This window comes from Trachypithecus francoisi, unplaced genomic scaffold, assembly GCF_009764315.1.
Source record: "Trachypithecus francoisi isolate TF-2019V2 unplaced genomic scaffold, Tfra_2.0 Lachesis_group11, whole genome shotgun sequence".
Lineage (NCBI taxonomy): Eukaryota > Metazoa > Chordata > Mammalia > Primates > Cercopithecidae > Trachypithecus > Trachypithecus francoisi.
This window is the reverse complement of record NW_022681456.1, coordinates 86,468,282-86,483,872: the sequence shown is the minus strand read 5'-3', so window position 1 is coordinate 86,483,872 and position 15,591 is coordinate 86,468,282. Positions and strand designations below refer to the sequence as shown.

Sequence of the window (15,591 nt, the reverse complement as noted above, 5' to 3'; positions counted from 1 at the left end):
TGGCTAAAAAGCCTTGGATGAAAATTGTCCCCATTGCCAGCATCCCCAGGAACTTTTGCCTGGCTTCAGAAGGCAAAGCAAGTTTCTGACTACATCTGTGGTGAGAAGCAGAATCTCTATTGACTTTCCTCCTCTAAAAAGACTGCTGAAAGGATGGCTGAGGAAAATGAGCCCATGCTTCAAAGCTTGTTATCAACACACTCAAGTGATATTTAAAAACTACTTCTCTTTCTTCCTCCTTTCCAGTAGACATCTGAGTGCTGCTGTGGTTGCACCCAATAAACCCTGCAGGCTTCACCGGGCTGCTTAATAGGACTTAGAGCACAGCAACAACAATGACCTGCTGAGGATAAAATGAACTTACTGGAGGCCCTGCGGGGCCTGGCTGACCATCGTTGCCTCGGGCACCCTGTAAGCAAGAAGGAAGTGACCATGAGATGTACCCACAGGCCTTGTCCATCCCTGCTTTTAGCCCACCCTTACAGAAAACGAAAGAGACACTGTGCCTGGGGTGCCCCAGGGCTGAGCACGAGGATGGTGAGGTGTGGGCTTCAGCTTTGGTGTCTGTGTGAGTGGGTGACCAGAGGGTAGTAGTGGGCTTCTTCTAATCCTTTTTTTTTTTTTTTTTTTTTGAGACAAAGTCTGGCTCTGACACCAGGCTGGAGTGCAGTGGTGCGGTCTCGGCTCACTACAACCTCCACCTCCCAAGTTCAAGCAATTCTTCTGCCTCAGCCTCCTGAGTAACTGGGATTACAGGCATGTGTCACCACACCTGGCTAATTTTTTTATTTTTATTTTTAGGAGAGACTGGGTTTTGCCATGTTGGCCAGGCTGGTCTGGAACTCCTGACCTCAGGTGATCCACCCGCCTCGGGCTCCCAAGGTGCTGGGATTACAGGCGTGAGCCACTGCACCTGGCCCCTAATCTTAAACAAAGCTTAAATCATTTCTTCTTTTCTTCAACTTCAGTTCAGACCCCAAACATCCCTAACTTCACGGCCAAGTGATCATTTAAAGACTGAGAACTGAGTGTAAGGAAAGGAAACAGCGAGACAACCACGTGGACTCAGTGCCTCCTGCCTTGAAGTGCTTTCAAGGCTTGGTAAACCTCTCTGGTTAAGACTTGGTTAAGGCCTCCTCTTGGTTGACTTCAGGTTGCCTCTTCCTCTGGCCCATCCCCAGACAACCTGCTCTTATGGAAAACAAAGATGCTCACAAGATGTCTCCCACTGGCTCCCTGATGGGGCAGGGCACCAGCCACAGTTCAAAGACTACATCTAAGCTCAAGCCCTAAGAGGCTTTGGCTTATAAAGCAAGGCAAGGTTGCCAGCTCCTTCTCTAGGACTGGACTTGGAGGGGGAGGGTTTTTCTGCCAACTTTGTGGTGGCACCCCTCAAATGCTCTCTCAGGGTTCCTTAGGACCCAGGGAACTCTTTACCCAAACTCTGGGGGCCACAGGCTGGGTGGAGCTGGGCCTAGGGCCTAACTGAGCAGGTCGGGGGGGATCTTTCCCTGCTGAGTCCTGCCTGCCAGTCTCTGCCTCTCCTTAGAAGCTAGAGAAGGATGCTTTAGGGGGAGCTCGTGTTTTAAATACAACTCAACTCTTCTTCCTGGCTGGGGTCCATTTCTCCTAACGGAGACTCTCCAGATTGGCATTTAAGAGGAAAGCAAGAGAAGGCTTAGAAAAAATGTCAGCAGGAACATAAAGCTTCAGGATTGGCCACAGCCCCTCTGGGCTGGCCTGGCTGCTTCGGGAAACTGTTCCTTGGGAAGCTCTGGAGCACCCTCTCCTCAGAGGTCGGCCAGCAGGGAGGCCCAGGCTGGGCCTGAGCGAAAGGGAGCTGCCACGCTGCTCTGAGAGGCCAGAACTAGGCTGGCATCTGTCACCTCTCCCTGCAACAAGTCTGGAGAGAGGACACAGTCAGGCCCAAGGGAGGGCACATGACCACAGCAGGCAGACGCCAACCCAGCCCAGTCTCTGGGCCAGCCTTGACACTAGACCAGCACGTGGATCTCCGTGAGCCTGCCCCATGTCTGGGGCCTGCACACCCGGGACACTGCACAGCCCCCTTCTGGAAGTCAAGGCTGAGAAGGCCGCTGGGAGACCACAGAGTAGGGGCCTCACAGAGCAGACTCCAGAGAGGAGTCTGATGGGAGGGGAGAGGGAGGAGGAGCAAAGAAGGGCTCAAAGGCAATGTTGTCAATCTTCTAAGCCAAATCCTATACACGCTGCCAGCCTAACTACCATGGGGACAGGAACCAGCAAAGAGAACCAAGAAACAGAGCGGCTGTGCCCAGGAAGGTGGGAACAAGGACAAGGGATGGAGGTTGTCTTTAGCCCATGCAGACTAGGGCCACTGCAGCTCTGAGCCTCGCTAAAAGGCCACAAGCCAGCATCCTGCTAATCTGTAGAAACGGCAGTGTTTCTTGGCAGCCCCAGTGCTCTCTAATCCCCTCACACAAAGTGACCCTGGGGCAAGGCACTTCAGCAGCTCTGGCTGACAAAGGGGGCGGGGGTCGAGGCTGCTGCTTATTTCACTGATCTGTCATTGAGGGAAACTTCTGCCAAACAAGACACATTAGCTGGAAAGCAGCACAACGGAGTGAAGCTGATTTATTTTGGCCAGCCCTGCAAGGACCTGTGAGGAGGGGCCTCAGAGCTTGGGTGGTGGGGGTATGAAATCAGCAGAAAGCATAATCTTTCTTAAACACGGCTTTCATCGCATCACTCGCCTGACCAAGCGCCTACAAGGACTCTCTATTGCTAAGGAATCAGAGCTAAACGCCTCCGTCTGGCACCCTGCACCCTCCCTCAGCTGCCAATCCCCTCACCCTTAATTTCCCACATTAACTAGAGGCCACCAGAGTCTGAGGCTGCAAGGCACCATTTATCTTAAGCTATTTCACTTTTCTGTCTCAGTTTTTTCATTTGTAAAATTGGGAGAAGAACAGAACCACCTCTCAGGATGTGGAGGAAGATGAGACGAGGTAAAACATATAGGGTATTAAACACAGGAAGTGCCTATGGAATGGTGGCCCCCGGTACTAAAGCATAATATCACTCACAGCAGCAGCCAGCATAGAGCCCTGTGAGTTGATGCTCACTTTTCTAGGGCATCTGAGCAACCAGGAAGAACAGAGAGTAGCACCGTGGTACTAAAGCCAACTAAGTCTGTCTGTAAACTCCAACTGGATTGCCCAGGGAGTGGGTGGCGTCTGTTGAAGGGATTACCTGATAATCTGGATTGGTTAAGAGAATCCTGCTTTCACCCATCCACTCTCCCATTCCCATCCCTCCTCCTTCAACTGTGCAGACTCAGCCTGGGAATTTTTGATGGGCACACGCGGGGTGAATTCTTAAGGGATAACAACACTCCCTATGCTTCACAGGGTTGTTTCGAGGGTCAAGAGAAACAAACCTGTAAACTCTAAAGTGCTTGGCGAATGGTGGTGTTTGGCTTTGTCAATTACTCACCGCAGCACCAGCAGGGCCAGTCCGTCCTCTTTCACCAGGCAGGCCACGAGGACCCTGGAACACACACGAGGACAGCCTAAGCATGAGTTGGCTTCACGGTGCTCAGGGTGACCATTTCTACCTGTGGGCCCTTTGCAGATACCAGAGGAGAGGGAGGGTGCACACACCCAGGAAACCAAGGACCTCCTGATGGTGCTGGCTCCTTGACTAGCCAGGATGCCTCAGATCACACCCAACGGTTTTCTCCCCAGGCATAACACACAGATGTTCCTGTTGCTAGCTATTGGGAACCTTTGTTACAAGCACACCTTGCTCCTTGCAGTAGATGAGCTTCACAAAATGTTGAGACTCAACAGAATTCTTTAAAATGGGAGCATCTTTAGTGTGTTAACATGGCTATCTTAAGGAAATGTTGGTGAAATCTTGAACAAATCATCTATCTAATACATTTTGCTTTTTGCTCACAGTCAGATGAAATCTACAGCATTGAATATGAACTTTGCACAAAGGGAGCTCTTTGCAGCCATCTGATAGTCTGAAGAGTCTCTGATAAGCCTTCCTGGAGGGTGTCCATACTTACCATTGGGCCCGGAGAGCCGTTCTCACCCGGGGAACCACTCTCACCCTGCAAAAATGATGCACAAGGTCAGTGTCTGAGACCCCATTCTTGGCCCCCAGAAAACTCCTAGGGAAGACACCAAAAGCCCTAGTCACCTCAGCCCGCATTGACACAAACTTCAGTCCTGTGAAGGACAATGCCCTGAGCTCTCCAGGTCTGCTGTTGGCCCATCAGGATGTAGGGCTGGTGTTCCCAGCCACTGCTGTTCTGAGGAGCTAGTTCCACTGAGCTCCACAGTGTCTCCCTGGCTAGGAAGAGGGACTCCTCAATGTCTCCCTCCTCCCCATCCCATTACACTTTCTGGCCTCTCACCTTCACACCAGGAGCACCCGCCTCTCCCTTAGCACCATCCAGGCCTGGATAACCCTAGGGAATATGAGAAAATGTTCAATCACACTTCTGGGAAACTCAAGTTGGAAGAAATGCACGAGCCCCAAAGTGCTTTTCTCTCCCCGCAGGCATCTCTTCCTTCCAACCTCCTCACCCATGATACTTACTCTGTGACCTTTGACACCAGGAAGGCCTGGGGTTCCTGGGAAACCGCGAGCACCCTGCAATCCAAAGTGGAGGTATTCAGAGCACAGAGTAAAACAATAGGGGGAAGCTGCCCTGTGTTGCAGGAGGGCCTCCAGCTCCCTTGGGCCACCAAGGCATTGTCTCCAATCCCCACACTTGGACAGCTCTTTCAGTAAAACCCAGACCACCCCTCCCCATACCCCCCATTTTATGCACAGTGGTATAAATAACAACTGCCCAGCCTCCCTCATGGGAGCCTGAGTGGAGATTACAAACATGGTCGTGATAAATATAGGGGCTACTGGTGTTCCATCTCAAAAGTCACCTCATTGAACTGGATGCACTGGGTTTAAGGCCACGGGGAGGGAGACGCTGGGAAAGACGCCTGAGGCTGGGAAAGGTGGCATTTACCTGAGGACCAGGCGGACCTCTTTCACCAGCTTTTCCAGGTTTTCCAGCTTCACCCTGAAGGGAGAGAGAGATACCCCAGCTTCCTCAGAGACGCAGTAGCATAGTGGGGGCACCCCAGAGGGCTTCCCTCCTTCCAGCCGTCCATGCCTTTGCCCACTGGCTCACTCATCTCCCTCAACTCCTTCAGACTCCACATGCTTGGATGCCTTTCATGGTTCACGATTTATTCTTTTGGACACATGCATAGCCTATGGGCAAGCTCCTCTGTCCTCACCAGCCTCCGACTTCCCCTGAGAGGCTTTTTCTCTCCTCTCCTGGGCTCTGCTGACTGGACGTGCTCTCCCTAACCTTGAGAGACTTTTACTGTCTAATGTTATTCATAAAAATAGCCGAAGAGTGCCAACTCTTGTCTCTTCATTTCGTTTGCATCCTTTGTAGACATCCTGACTCAGGCTGCACTTTTTCTAACTCATTTACAATTAAGATAATGCTGGGTTGTTGAACGCTTCTTTCTTTGTTTTTTCTTCTCTACATCTTTCTGCCTTGTGTTTTTTCTCTCTCTTCTCTCATTTCTCAATTTCCCTTCCTGGGGCTAATGATGTTTTAATTATTTCTCTTCCCCTTGGATCCAAAGCAGTCCCTAGGGAACTTGCCAGCACAGTCACAGTGGCCATATAGATAGGAGATGGCAGCAGGGTTTGGGACAGCCCAGTCTTGCTCCTCAAGACATCTCCACCCTGGGTGCCTCCCTGTCACTCCCCCAGCACACACCTTCTCCAGGCCCTTTCAAAGGAGGCAGCTCCTCATTTGTCTACTCATGTATACTCACATCATCACCAGGCTTTCCAGGGGGACCAGGAGGACCACGGGGACCCATGGGACCCTACAAACAAAGGAAGAGAATTTAAGAGATGGTTAGAGCGGGAAGACACCTGAGCAATGGACAAAACTTGGACATTGTAGTTTAGGAAGCCAGTTCTTCTATGAAGAAGAAAGATGGGAAGGTCAGAACAAAGGTGCAGGGACCATAGTGGGACGCAGCAGCAGCACAGGCTGGGGTGACCCGGAAAGGGGGCTGGTAGGACAGAGTCCCTGGTGGTCCTTGCCACACTGGGCTGTCTGTCAGAGTTCCTCCACAGCTAGGAAGTGACATCTGAGTTTCCTTGGGGCCACCAACTGTGGGAAAGAGCTGGGCAGACCCTGGGAGGGACAGCAGCTGTGGTCCCAGTGGTCTATCATTACAGGCTCCCCGGGAGAGAGGACAGGGCCGTGTCGGTACTCACAGAGACACCAGGTTCACCAGGTTCACCAGGATTGCCTTGAAATCCTTGAGGTCCCTAAAAAGTAAAATGAGGACACCGGGTGAACCCCTATAAACCACTAAAACATCATAGTGCTTGGGAATAATCTGTGACACCATGAAGGCGAAAAGACTTGTAGGTACTTACAGGAGCACCTGCAGGGCCTGGAGGTCCTCGAGGTCCCATGGGGCCCTGCATCAGAACAGAAAATGAGGGGTTTACTGCACATGCTTCACCAGTGGCCTCCAGTGTGCCATCTTCTCCTAGCCAACAGCCCAGACAAAGGACAAGAAGTTACTCTGTGGGCAAGGGGCCTAGAGTGGCTGCTCCCTCTCATTTCCCACTCCCCACGCAACACTCTATTTTTATTTATAGGCACCATTTGGACAGAAAAGCTGGCCTTGCTTTCTCCTGGACAGTAGCCATGTTTACTAAAGGCTGAGTTTCATTTAGCATGTGCCAAGTCAGAGCTGCGGGGCTGAGATTTCCTGCTGGAAGTCTGTGGATGCTGGAGAACAGTAGCTGCTGTCTGCATTCTTCAGTTCTCATTCCAAGAGCAATAGCAACTGGCCTTCTAACAGATCAGCCTATATGCATCTCTCCATCTTCATTCTTCTTAGTCACTCCAGCGCATCATTAAAAGTGGCATCCATTGCCATTAAAAACCAAATACTTTGGGCTAGCTGAATGGGAGGTTACATAACTATGGAGGAGAGCTGCTCTAAGCAATTATCTGTGAAGCAGAGGTTGTCAGACTCTCTGGCTCTGCTAAGGGCCACCTCCTGCCATTTTGGCTGCAAAGAACTAGTGTCTTTTCTTACCATTGGTCCTTGCATTACTCCCATCTGGGCGCCACCAGCCTTTTCATCAAATCCTCCAGCCATCTGGGCAGCAAAGTTCTGCAAAGAAACCCAACATTAGGAGGTTGAAAGGCACTAGGTCTTCCCTACTTGGCTGGGTAAGCTCTATCTGGATACAAAGAACTCTACTGAGATAAACTCTGATTGTTGGAGACTAACCGATCATTGATCAGAATTACCACTGATGCCTGGAAAGTACTTTTGGGAATGGATTATAAGGTGGCAAAATCTGGAAGGGAAAGTGTTATTTGGAGAAGTATCAGTTCCTTGCATGTCATTTTATAAAATTATTTTTATGTTCTAAAATATGACAGATATTATTTAACATATATGGAGAAACATAACCAAACCTTCTAAGGGTGTTCTTTATTCTTTAAGACTTTAATGCCCAGCAAAAGACTAAAATCAATAGTCTTGGAATATTTCAGCAAGAGATGTAGTAGGCATCTGTGAGCCCATTTAAGTTTAAGAATTTACAATACAGCAAATGTCAAAATAGCAAACCTGCAAAAACTAGGCAATCATATAATTTGCTGATTGGTTTGATTCCAAAATTCACTTTAGCCACACACCTTCACTCAGTGGAGTTCTTTCATGAGAGTGAATAGTTGCTTGGAATGTACTTGGCAAGGACCAAGAATAAATGTCTTCCAAGGACAGTGGTCACTCTTCTTCCAGGGAAATACAAGTGCCCAGTCATCCTTCCTCCTAACCCTTACACCCACCCCCCAGCATCAACCACATGGTACAGATGCCTGGAAGCCAGGTAACTGAAAACTTTCTTTATAGAATCCCAGTTAGTGAAAAAAAGCCAGCCCTTAGCACCACAGTCTCATGCCTAACATGTGACTCTACTAAATTATAGGCCTGAGGGCAAAGCCCATGGACAGGCTATGTACACACTGCTGGCAGCCCTGGGAGCCAGCCAGGTAAGTGCAAGTAGCAATTTAAAAGCCACATTTCTGGAGGGACAGCCTGAAGGAATGGGAAGTAAGGATACTTACTCCACCAAGACCAGGGGGACCAGGGGGGCCAGGAGGACCAGGGGGGCCGGGATTTCCAGGGGTCCCAGGTTCTCCATCTCTGCCACGAGGTCCAGGGGCACCCTTGGCATAAAGAGAAAAAGGCATCAATGGGAAGCAGTGTTTCTCCAAGAGCCATCTGTCCCTGGGCTGCTGTTTAAGAGGTGACCAGGCTCTTAAACACATGGTAGGGCCTTGGGGGACCTGGGAGTCCACCAGAGTCAAACAGCATTGCTTTTTACTCACTTTTTCACCTTTGTCTCCACGATCGCCTCTGGGTCCTTGTTCCCCTGCAGGTCCCTGAAGGTGAAGAACATAGTAAGACGACAGCAAGGCCAGGAACCTGCAGGTCAGTAACTCGCATGCAGTGAAGAAGGGACGGAGAAGGGGATTTCCCCCTTTCTTACCTGAGGCCCAGGAGGTCCTTTGGGTCCTACAATCTGTGAGAGAGAACCCCACACGATGGTTAGTTAGAGGACAGCACAAGGAAATGACCCATTTCGAGCAGCAGCTGGGACACCAGGTAAGAATACTTTGAACTTACATCCTTGATGTCTCCAGGTTCTCCTTTCTGTCCCTGAAACATGAAACATTCACAGGATTAAGCTGAGTAAGCCCACTAAGCCCCTAGTCTAAAAGCCTGCCAGCAGCCCCTGTGTTGAGGCGCCCTCTGAAACAGATATCTTCTGATGTCTAAAAAATCAGACTGGATTAGCATAGCATTGCTTTTGAAGCAGGAAATATAAAGGCAAAAAAATATAAAAAAAGAAAAAGAAGAAAGCCCTTACCTTTGGTCCTGGTTGCCCTGCAAGGCGGAAAAAAAAATAAGAGAGAAGAAGAAAGTAAGAATCTTGAGATGGAAAAATACCAATTCTTGTCACTCAAACACTCATTAGATCAAACAAGTAAAAGGACACAACCAAGGAAGGTGGCAGCTTCCTGTGACTCCACTGAGCCCCTCTGTTGGGGTGTTAGGGCCACTGTGGCCCTGGGGTTGCTGAGGTCCCATGAGGAATGGAGGTGACCCAGACTTTGTTATTCAAAAAGCAGACAGCATGCAAAAGAAAGGAGCAAGGGCAGCACAAAAAGGCAAAGAAGAACTCAAGATCTAATCAGCCACGAGCAGGAAAGCACAGATTCAGTCTCTCTTCCCCGCACAGGGTAGGAAGCCCTTCCCGAACCCCAAGCCCTCCCAGAGGAAGAGTTAGGCACTTAGAAAGGTCTTACATTAGAGCTGCGTCTCCTTGAAGCAAGCACAAATAAAAACACAAAAACAGCAAGGCATATGAGTTATGAAGAGTATCGGAGCATCAGATCCTGTGCCATCCCCAGTCAATAACCCCTCCCTTACAGTAGCAGCAAAATAGTAAAGGCAAGCAACACTTCGCTCACATAGGCCTCTCAGAAAGGATCTGGGAATCTGTACATTAAGGAGCCAGTGTTGCTGAAGTGTTAAGGAAAGGCAACTTCTCACTTCCCTTGCCACAGCCTTCTCTACTTCAGCAGGAAGGGGACAGCAAGAACTACCCAAAAAATCTAGACAAGTGTCCCCACTCACTCTGCAAGGAGATAGGATAGGACATCTGTATGAATGCTGGGAAGCACATATATCATCCATCAGCACTGGATCTAACTGGAAGTTTATAACCACCCACCACAGTGCAGACACATGGGGCTCTGTCTCCACCCGTCCCCACTAGAACTCCCAAAGCCTAGCCCTTCCCTCTGCTACTATTTTGCTTCTGAATTAGTGGTCAACTCCAAGAGAGGTAATAGCAGGTAGGAAACTACCACCAATGTTCCATAACTCAATGAGGGAGCCTGTCCCTACTGTCTCCCCACTAGCTGGCAGAGCTTTCTTCACACTGAAGACCACATACATGGAAGTCTTCTAAGGAGAAGAGAAGATGTCAGTGGCAGAGGAGGAATTAATTCATGGATTGGCCAGACAGAGCATTTGATCTCCATAGTGGCTCTAGTAATTTGCAGAGATGATTGGTTTTTTTTTTTTTTTTTTGGTAGAATCACATCTGTCCTTCATGTGTCTTAGAAGCAAATGTTTTTGGAGATGCTGGGCAAAGAAGGGCCCCTCTAGCGTCTCAAACTCCCTTACTCAGTTTCAACCTGCAAGTGAGAAGTGGCCTTTCATTTCTACCCCGGCTGCCGGGTCCCATGGATAACTAGCCCCTCTGCTTTGCAGAGACGACCAGCATCTATGGGAGCATGTTTGCGGTGCTTGCAAGTAATTTATTTATGTTGAACAGGAAATAAATAAATTACAACCACTGGCAGTGGCGAGGTCAGTTGGGCAGATGGGGCAGCACTCTCCGAAGGGGATCTCGGGGCTGAGGCAGTCTTTCACGTCTTCACAGATTATGTCGTCGCAGAGGACAGTTCCAGTGTCACAGACACAGATCCGGCAGGGCTCCGGCTTCCACACATCCTTATCATTATACCTCTGCCCATCCTGCACACAGCTGCCAGCCTCCTCTGCACCAAGGGTGGGAAGGGAGAAGCAGAGAGCCAAGGGAAGGAGGGGTTGGGGAGCCAGGGAGAAAAAGAGAGAGGTTGCAGTCAACTTGACAGAATTCAAATGCTGAAGAATGTAGGCTGGGGCCACCTGGACATATAGAACTTAAAAATTATTTTCTTAAAACATCACTGAGTTTTCCATGTATTCAACAAATATTTATTATGCACCTTGCCCCATGCTCTCTATTCACCAGTGAAAATCTTGACCCAGCAATGAAGGTGGGGGGTTACTATACTATACTATTCTCTTTACCCACCTAATATGGGGGAGAACAGGTGATGAGGTTGGTGGGGGGAGTTGAAGGGTGAGCAGAAGGGAGGAGATGAGATATTCTGAATAGGAACTCTGGGACTATAAAAAGAAAGGAGACAGAAAAATGGTGAGACCTGCCCTACCCCAGCCCAGGATCAGAGAAGTCTTCTTTCTTCTGCCTTCCTCTGAGAATTATGGGATTTGCTAAATACAACTGACAGCTAACATTCAGAGGGGATGTAGAAAATTCTGCCTACAAAAATTGGAATCTATAAGCAGCCAGGCTCCAAAAATAGTTATATAAGAGAGGGGGGTGAAAAGATAAGCTATTAGACTTAGGATCTTGTCTCATTCTTTGAACCATATTAGAATTAGGACTAATTTGGGGTGGGGGTAGACCCATTCAAACGATACACGTGGGGCTTGGGCAGGCTATAAACTACTTAGGAGGCAAGGGGGCCAAAGCGCCCCCAGTGCTGACCTTCACCTGTAGCCCTGCTTGGAGATGCCCTGCCTCCATCTGAAAACAGCACCCCGATTTGGGGAGCAAGGGTCCTTGAATACCTGGCTAGGGCTAAGATTGGCCAGGCCAGGCCTGGCCTCCTCCAAGAATGCAGAGGAAGAATAGCCGGGACTAGTCCCCTCCACCAGCGCCCTGCCATCTGGAATTCATGCTGCAAATGAAACCTGTGCTGACAAGAGCGCTCCTTAGCAGCCAAGGACTGTAGAGCCCGCACCACGTGCTAGGGAGCGCCCAGCGCTGTTTTTCTCATCAAAATCCCCAAGGCAATGGCAGCAGCAGGAGATGAATAATAGGAAAGAGCCACAAACCCAGAGGGTGGAGAGAGAAACGAGCCTGCCCACTGCTCTTTAAGGAGAGTGAAAATCTAAAGATAAACGTTCCTTTTTACTTTCCCACTAGGAGAAATCCGCTCAGCCTTTGGGCAAGATAATCACAGAAGGGTGAGAGATCCCAGGGAAAATACAGAAGTTGCTGGGACACACCCACCGTTAAAATAGCTGGAGCAGTAGAATGCAGGCGGTGAGGAAGGTGTGGGAGAGGAGGCGTCGGTTAATGCGCTCCAGCCCAGACTAAGGAAGAGCCCACCCACACCCATGAGGACCCAGCGAAGAGAGGGGGAAATGCTTGGAGAGGGGCCACTCCCGGTGCGGATCAGATTTCCCGGGGAAGGGCGGCCCGGGATGCGCGGGCGCAGGGGCGGGGCTAGGCTGCGCTGGGTGTAAGAGCCGCTGGGTGACTCTGTGGCTGCGGCTCTGGACACGGCTCGCTCACAGACATTGGCAGAGTGAAAAGTGGGATTAAATGACTGCCCCAGGAAGGAGCCAGCGCCGTAACCGGATCCCCTAGGTGTGGACGGAGGAGCCCAGCACCACCATAATTGCTGCTCCAAAACGGCTGCCGATAGCATCCCGGCGCGCCTGATCCGGTTCCCCTCATTACCGCAAGGCCGTATAAGTGATTCTTTGTGGCAAGCCAATTAAAAAGCTACCTCTTTCGGGGAACTGTTTTGCTTCACCGCCGCTCTGCGCAGGGCTGGAGCCGGGAGGTGGCGGCGGGCGGGCACAGGGGGGCATTGTGGGAGAGGGGGTCGGGCAGTACGAGAGAACCCACCGGACCTCGTCTCTCATGAATGGGGCTTTTCTCGAGCGCACACAGAGCCCGATTCACAGGTCTCCGCGAGGAACCAGTTTAAATAAATACGGGCAGCGTTTCAGCCCCATCTGGAAGCCATCGCTGCCAATCTCCCAACGCAAACAAGCCTCACAAAGGAGGATTGAGATCTCTCCCCTGAGCCAGGGGCACTGTCGGAGGCGAGGGCTCTGAAATGCAGATGAGGGTCAAAGACGCCGCCGCCAATAAGTTTCTCAAACTCGTGGAAAGATGGGGAGGAGGGGTGTGGCCGAGCTCTAGGTTTCTGACATTCCTGACGTCCCTGCAGACTGCGCATTTCCCCACGTCACACCTAGGTGTCCGCTGACCCCAGGCGGAGGGGGTTACAAAGGTGGGATGCTCCAGGGCGCAAAATCAGCCTCTCGGATGCAGAATCACACTCCCTCTGGGAGGAGGAGGAGCGACTGGAAGGTGTGGGCCCGAGAAGCTGTGGAATCACTACCTCCCAGGAAAGATGCGGCGGTGAGAGAGCTCTACCACTTAAACAAGCGACCCTAATACCGGATGGAGTATTTGAGAATTATTTTAAATTCTGGGTGATTTTAAATATTTTAAAGTCACCCAGCTAATTCCATTGCGAACTAAGGCAGGGGTCAGTCAAGAAGACATCTTTGTGTGCTTGCAAATTTGGTACAAAAATATAGTCAGTCTGAGTCCAGGCCACGTATAGTCACGCTGTATTCCTCAAACGCCCGGGAGCGCGCCTCCAGCTTAGCGCACTACCGGGTGACCCGGCCAGAGTCTCCTGCTCCCGGCTGCTCGCAGCTGCGCCGCAGGCACCAGCCCTGCCCCCGCCGCGCTAATGAACGGAAAGCCCGCCTGAGCCCGCCGCCTTCCACGCTATCCCTGGAGACAGCCTGGTGGCAGGAGAGGGCCCACAGAGCCTCGAAGGCAGAGAACTTTGATTCCCCCTGCCGAAGAGTTTCCCTCTGCGATTGATTTACAATCTGTAACATACAAAGACAGGGCTGGAATCCCAGCCGTCGGAAACGTGCCCAAACACGTGGAAAAAGAAAAAATCCTCTCTACCTAATACACTTTCCAGGCTTCGTTTGTCCTGAATATAATCCCAGACAGTGGACTTTACCAAAGGAGGGGTAGAAAGAAAGATGCAGTCCGAACAGCCTTTGGACCTGACTACAACAGCCATCTCTAACTATACCGGTTGAAATAGTTGTAGCAATCGTAACAATCGACCAGCCTGCCCCCCTTCCCTGACACACACACACACACACACACACACACACACACACCACGCAGCCTGGCTAGGTGAGTTCCAGAATTTAGAAAAGTAACTCATTGTAGTACCTTGGGGCGGTGGGGAATGGGGTAAGACCGCGGGGAGGGGGGCGCTATTTTCGGGGAAATTTGAAAAGCACGGTCTGGTTGGAATGTTATCGTCTTTCAGATGGTCTCTCCTACTGGAATTTTCTGTACCCTTTATCAGAAGACAGGCGCAGGCGGACGGAGGGAAGTCGAGATGAGCGCGAGGGCTGCACCTTGCTCCAGGGCCAGCTGGGTGGGGAGAGTACCCTAAAGAGGCGCTGAGGTCTCAGAGGGCCTCTCCGAAGCCGTTCTTTGTGGCCTGGGATTTCAGCCCACCAGTGTCAGAGTGTTAGTCCCCTTTGTCTAACTCTCCTTTGAGCCCACCAGCCACCAAGCCTTGAACAGGCTGTGAAGTCAACCCTTTGGCGTTTGCTTGCTCCCTCACTCGCGTTCTCTCTTTCCTACTTCTCCTAAGTTCGATGAGTTGAGATCTGTTTTTGCAGAACTCGAAGTGCTTCGAAGAGGCGAGCTGCGTGCATGTGCGCCTAATTATCAAAGCTGGTGGAAAAGAGCGCATTTATATCTGTGCGCAAACTTCTCCCAGCCAACACTTTGCAAGTTCAGTATTCTAGCGCAAAGTAAGGACTTGCAAATACTTGCAACCGCGATGGGCACCGAGGACCCTGGGACAGAGTCCTTGACTCCCAGAACTCTGCTCGGTGAACTCCTGCGTGTCCCGTACCTAAGTCAGCGAGCTACGACCCTGGGAGCTGTTTTAGCCCGGAGCCGCGGGCTCCAGAGCTGGAGCGGGCCGGGGAGAAGGATGCTGAGGGACGCATAGAAGGCAGGCAGGCAGGGGCAGGGGACGACTTACGGACATCCTGGCCCTGACACCGAAGGACAGCGGCGACGAGCAGCGTCAGCAGCACCAGCGTCTGGGGAGCCCCGAGGCGAATCATGGCTCACCGCGGGGCCTGGCTGAGCCGGGCCCGGGCGGAGCGCAGCGAGGCGGCAGGAGCACGGCACGGGTCCGGGTCTCTACCGCGCCCTCATGCAGGAGGCCCTTGGAGCAGGAGGAGGAAGCGGGAGACCCGGCAGCCCAGCAGCGCTCTGCGTCTTCTCCCCGCCGCGGCGCCCGTTATATGCGCCCGGCCCCTTTCGAGGCTGGAGAACTCGCCCAAACCGCGGGCCGCCCCCTGCCCCCCGCTGGGCTGTAACCTGAGCCCCCCGCCCTCGGAGCCCGCCTGGTCCCTGCCAGTGCCCGCACCTGCCCAAGCCGGACCCCCCTCTCTGCGAGTCCCGCTTCCCGCCCCCCACCCCTAGGGCGCCGAGTGGCCTGATCGGGCGGGGCGCAGAGATGGCCCCTGCCCCCCAAACCCGGGACTGCGGCGCTGCCCCCCTCTGACCACAGGCGGGAAGGGGGGCCTCCGGCCCCTCCCCTCGGAGTTCTGCCGGAGTTGGAGGGGAGGGGGGTGTTTGCAGAGGCGCAGGCCGAGAGCCCTAGACCAAGGACGGAAAAGACATGGGAGGGAGGAGGGAAAGTGGTAGAAAGGAGCAGCGAAGGGAGAAGGAGCAGCGGAGGGAAAAGGGGCACCGCGTCGGGCGTTTGGGAGTGGGGACAGGGAGGAGCCCATAGAGTTACTG

General features: G+C 51.8%; 1 protein-coding gene across 2 annotated transcripts in view; it reads right to left on the bottom strand.

Annotated features, from left to right (window-relative positions):
• The window catches only part of COL2A1 (collagen type II alpha 1 chain), a 31,382-nt gene extending 16,321 nt beyond the window's left edge, over positions 1-15,061 (bottom strand). The window contains exons 1-17 of one of the 2 annotated variants that reach the window (XM_033222280.1): positions 14,822-15,061; positions 10,487-10,693; positions 8,992-9,008; positions 8,748-8,780; positions 8,611-8,643; positions 8,450-8,503; positions 8,186-8,287; positions 7,143-7,220; positions 6,469-6,513; positions 6,304-6,357; positions 5,850-5,903; positions 5,021-5,074; positions 4,591-4,644; positions 4,406-4,459; positions 4,055-4,099; positions 3,475-3,528; positions 365-409 (exon numbers count right to left, since the gene is read on the bottom strand). In XM_033222280.1, coding sequence (XP_033078171.1) covers positions 365-409; positions 3,475-3,528; positions 4,055-4,099; positions 4,406-4,459; positions 4,591-4,644; positions 5,021-5,074; positions 5,850-5,903; positions 6,304-6,357; positions 6,469-6,513; positions 7,143-7,220; positions 8,186-8,287; positions 8,450-8,503; positions 8,611-8,643; positions 8,748-8,780; positions 8,992-9,008; positions 10,487-10,693; positions 14,822-14,906 — 1,068 coding nt within the window. In that variant the 5' untranslated portion in view covers positions 14,907-15,061. The remainder of the gene's footprint in view (positions 1-364; positions 410-3,474; positions 3,529-4,054; positions 4,100-4,405; positions 4,460-4,590; positions 4,645-5,020; positions 5,075-5,849; positions 5,904-6,303; positions 6,358-6,468; positions 6,514-7,142; positions 7,221-8,185; positions 8,288-8,449; positions 8,504-8,610; positions 8,644-8,747; positions 8,781-8,991; positions 9,009-10,486; positions 10,694-14,821) is intronic. The other variant, XM_033222281.1, reaches the window with a different exon arrangement.
• Positions 15,062-15,591: the final 530 nt, after the last annotated feature.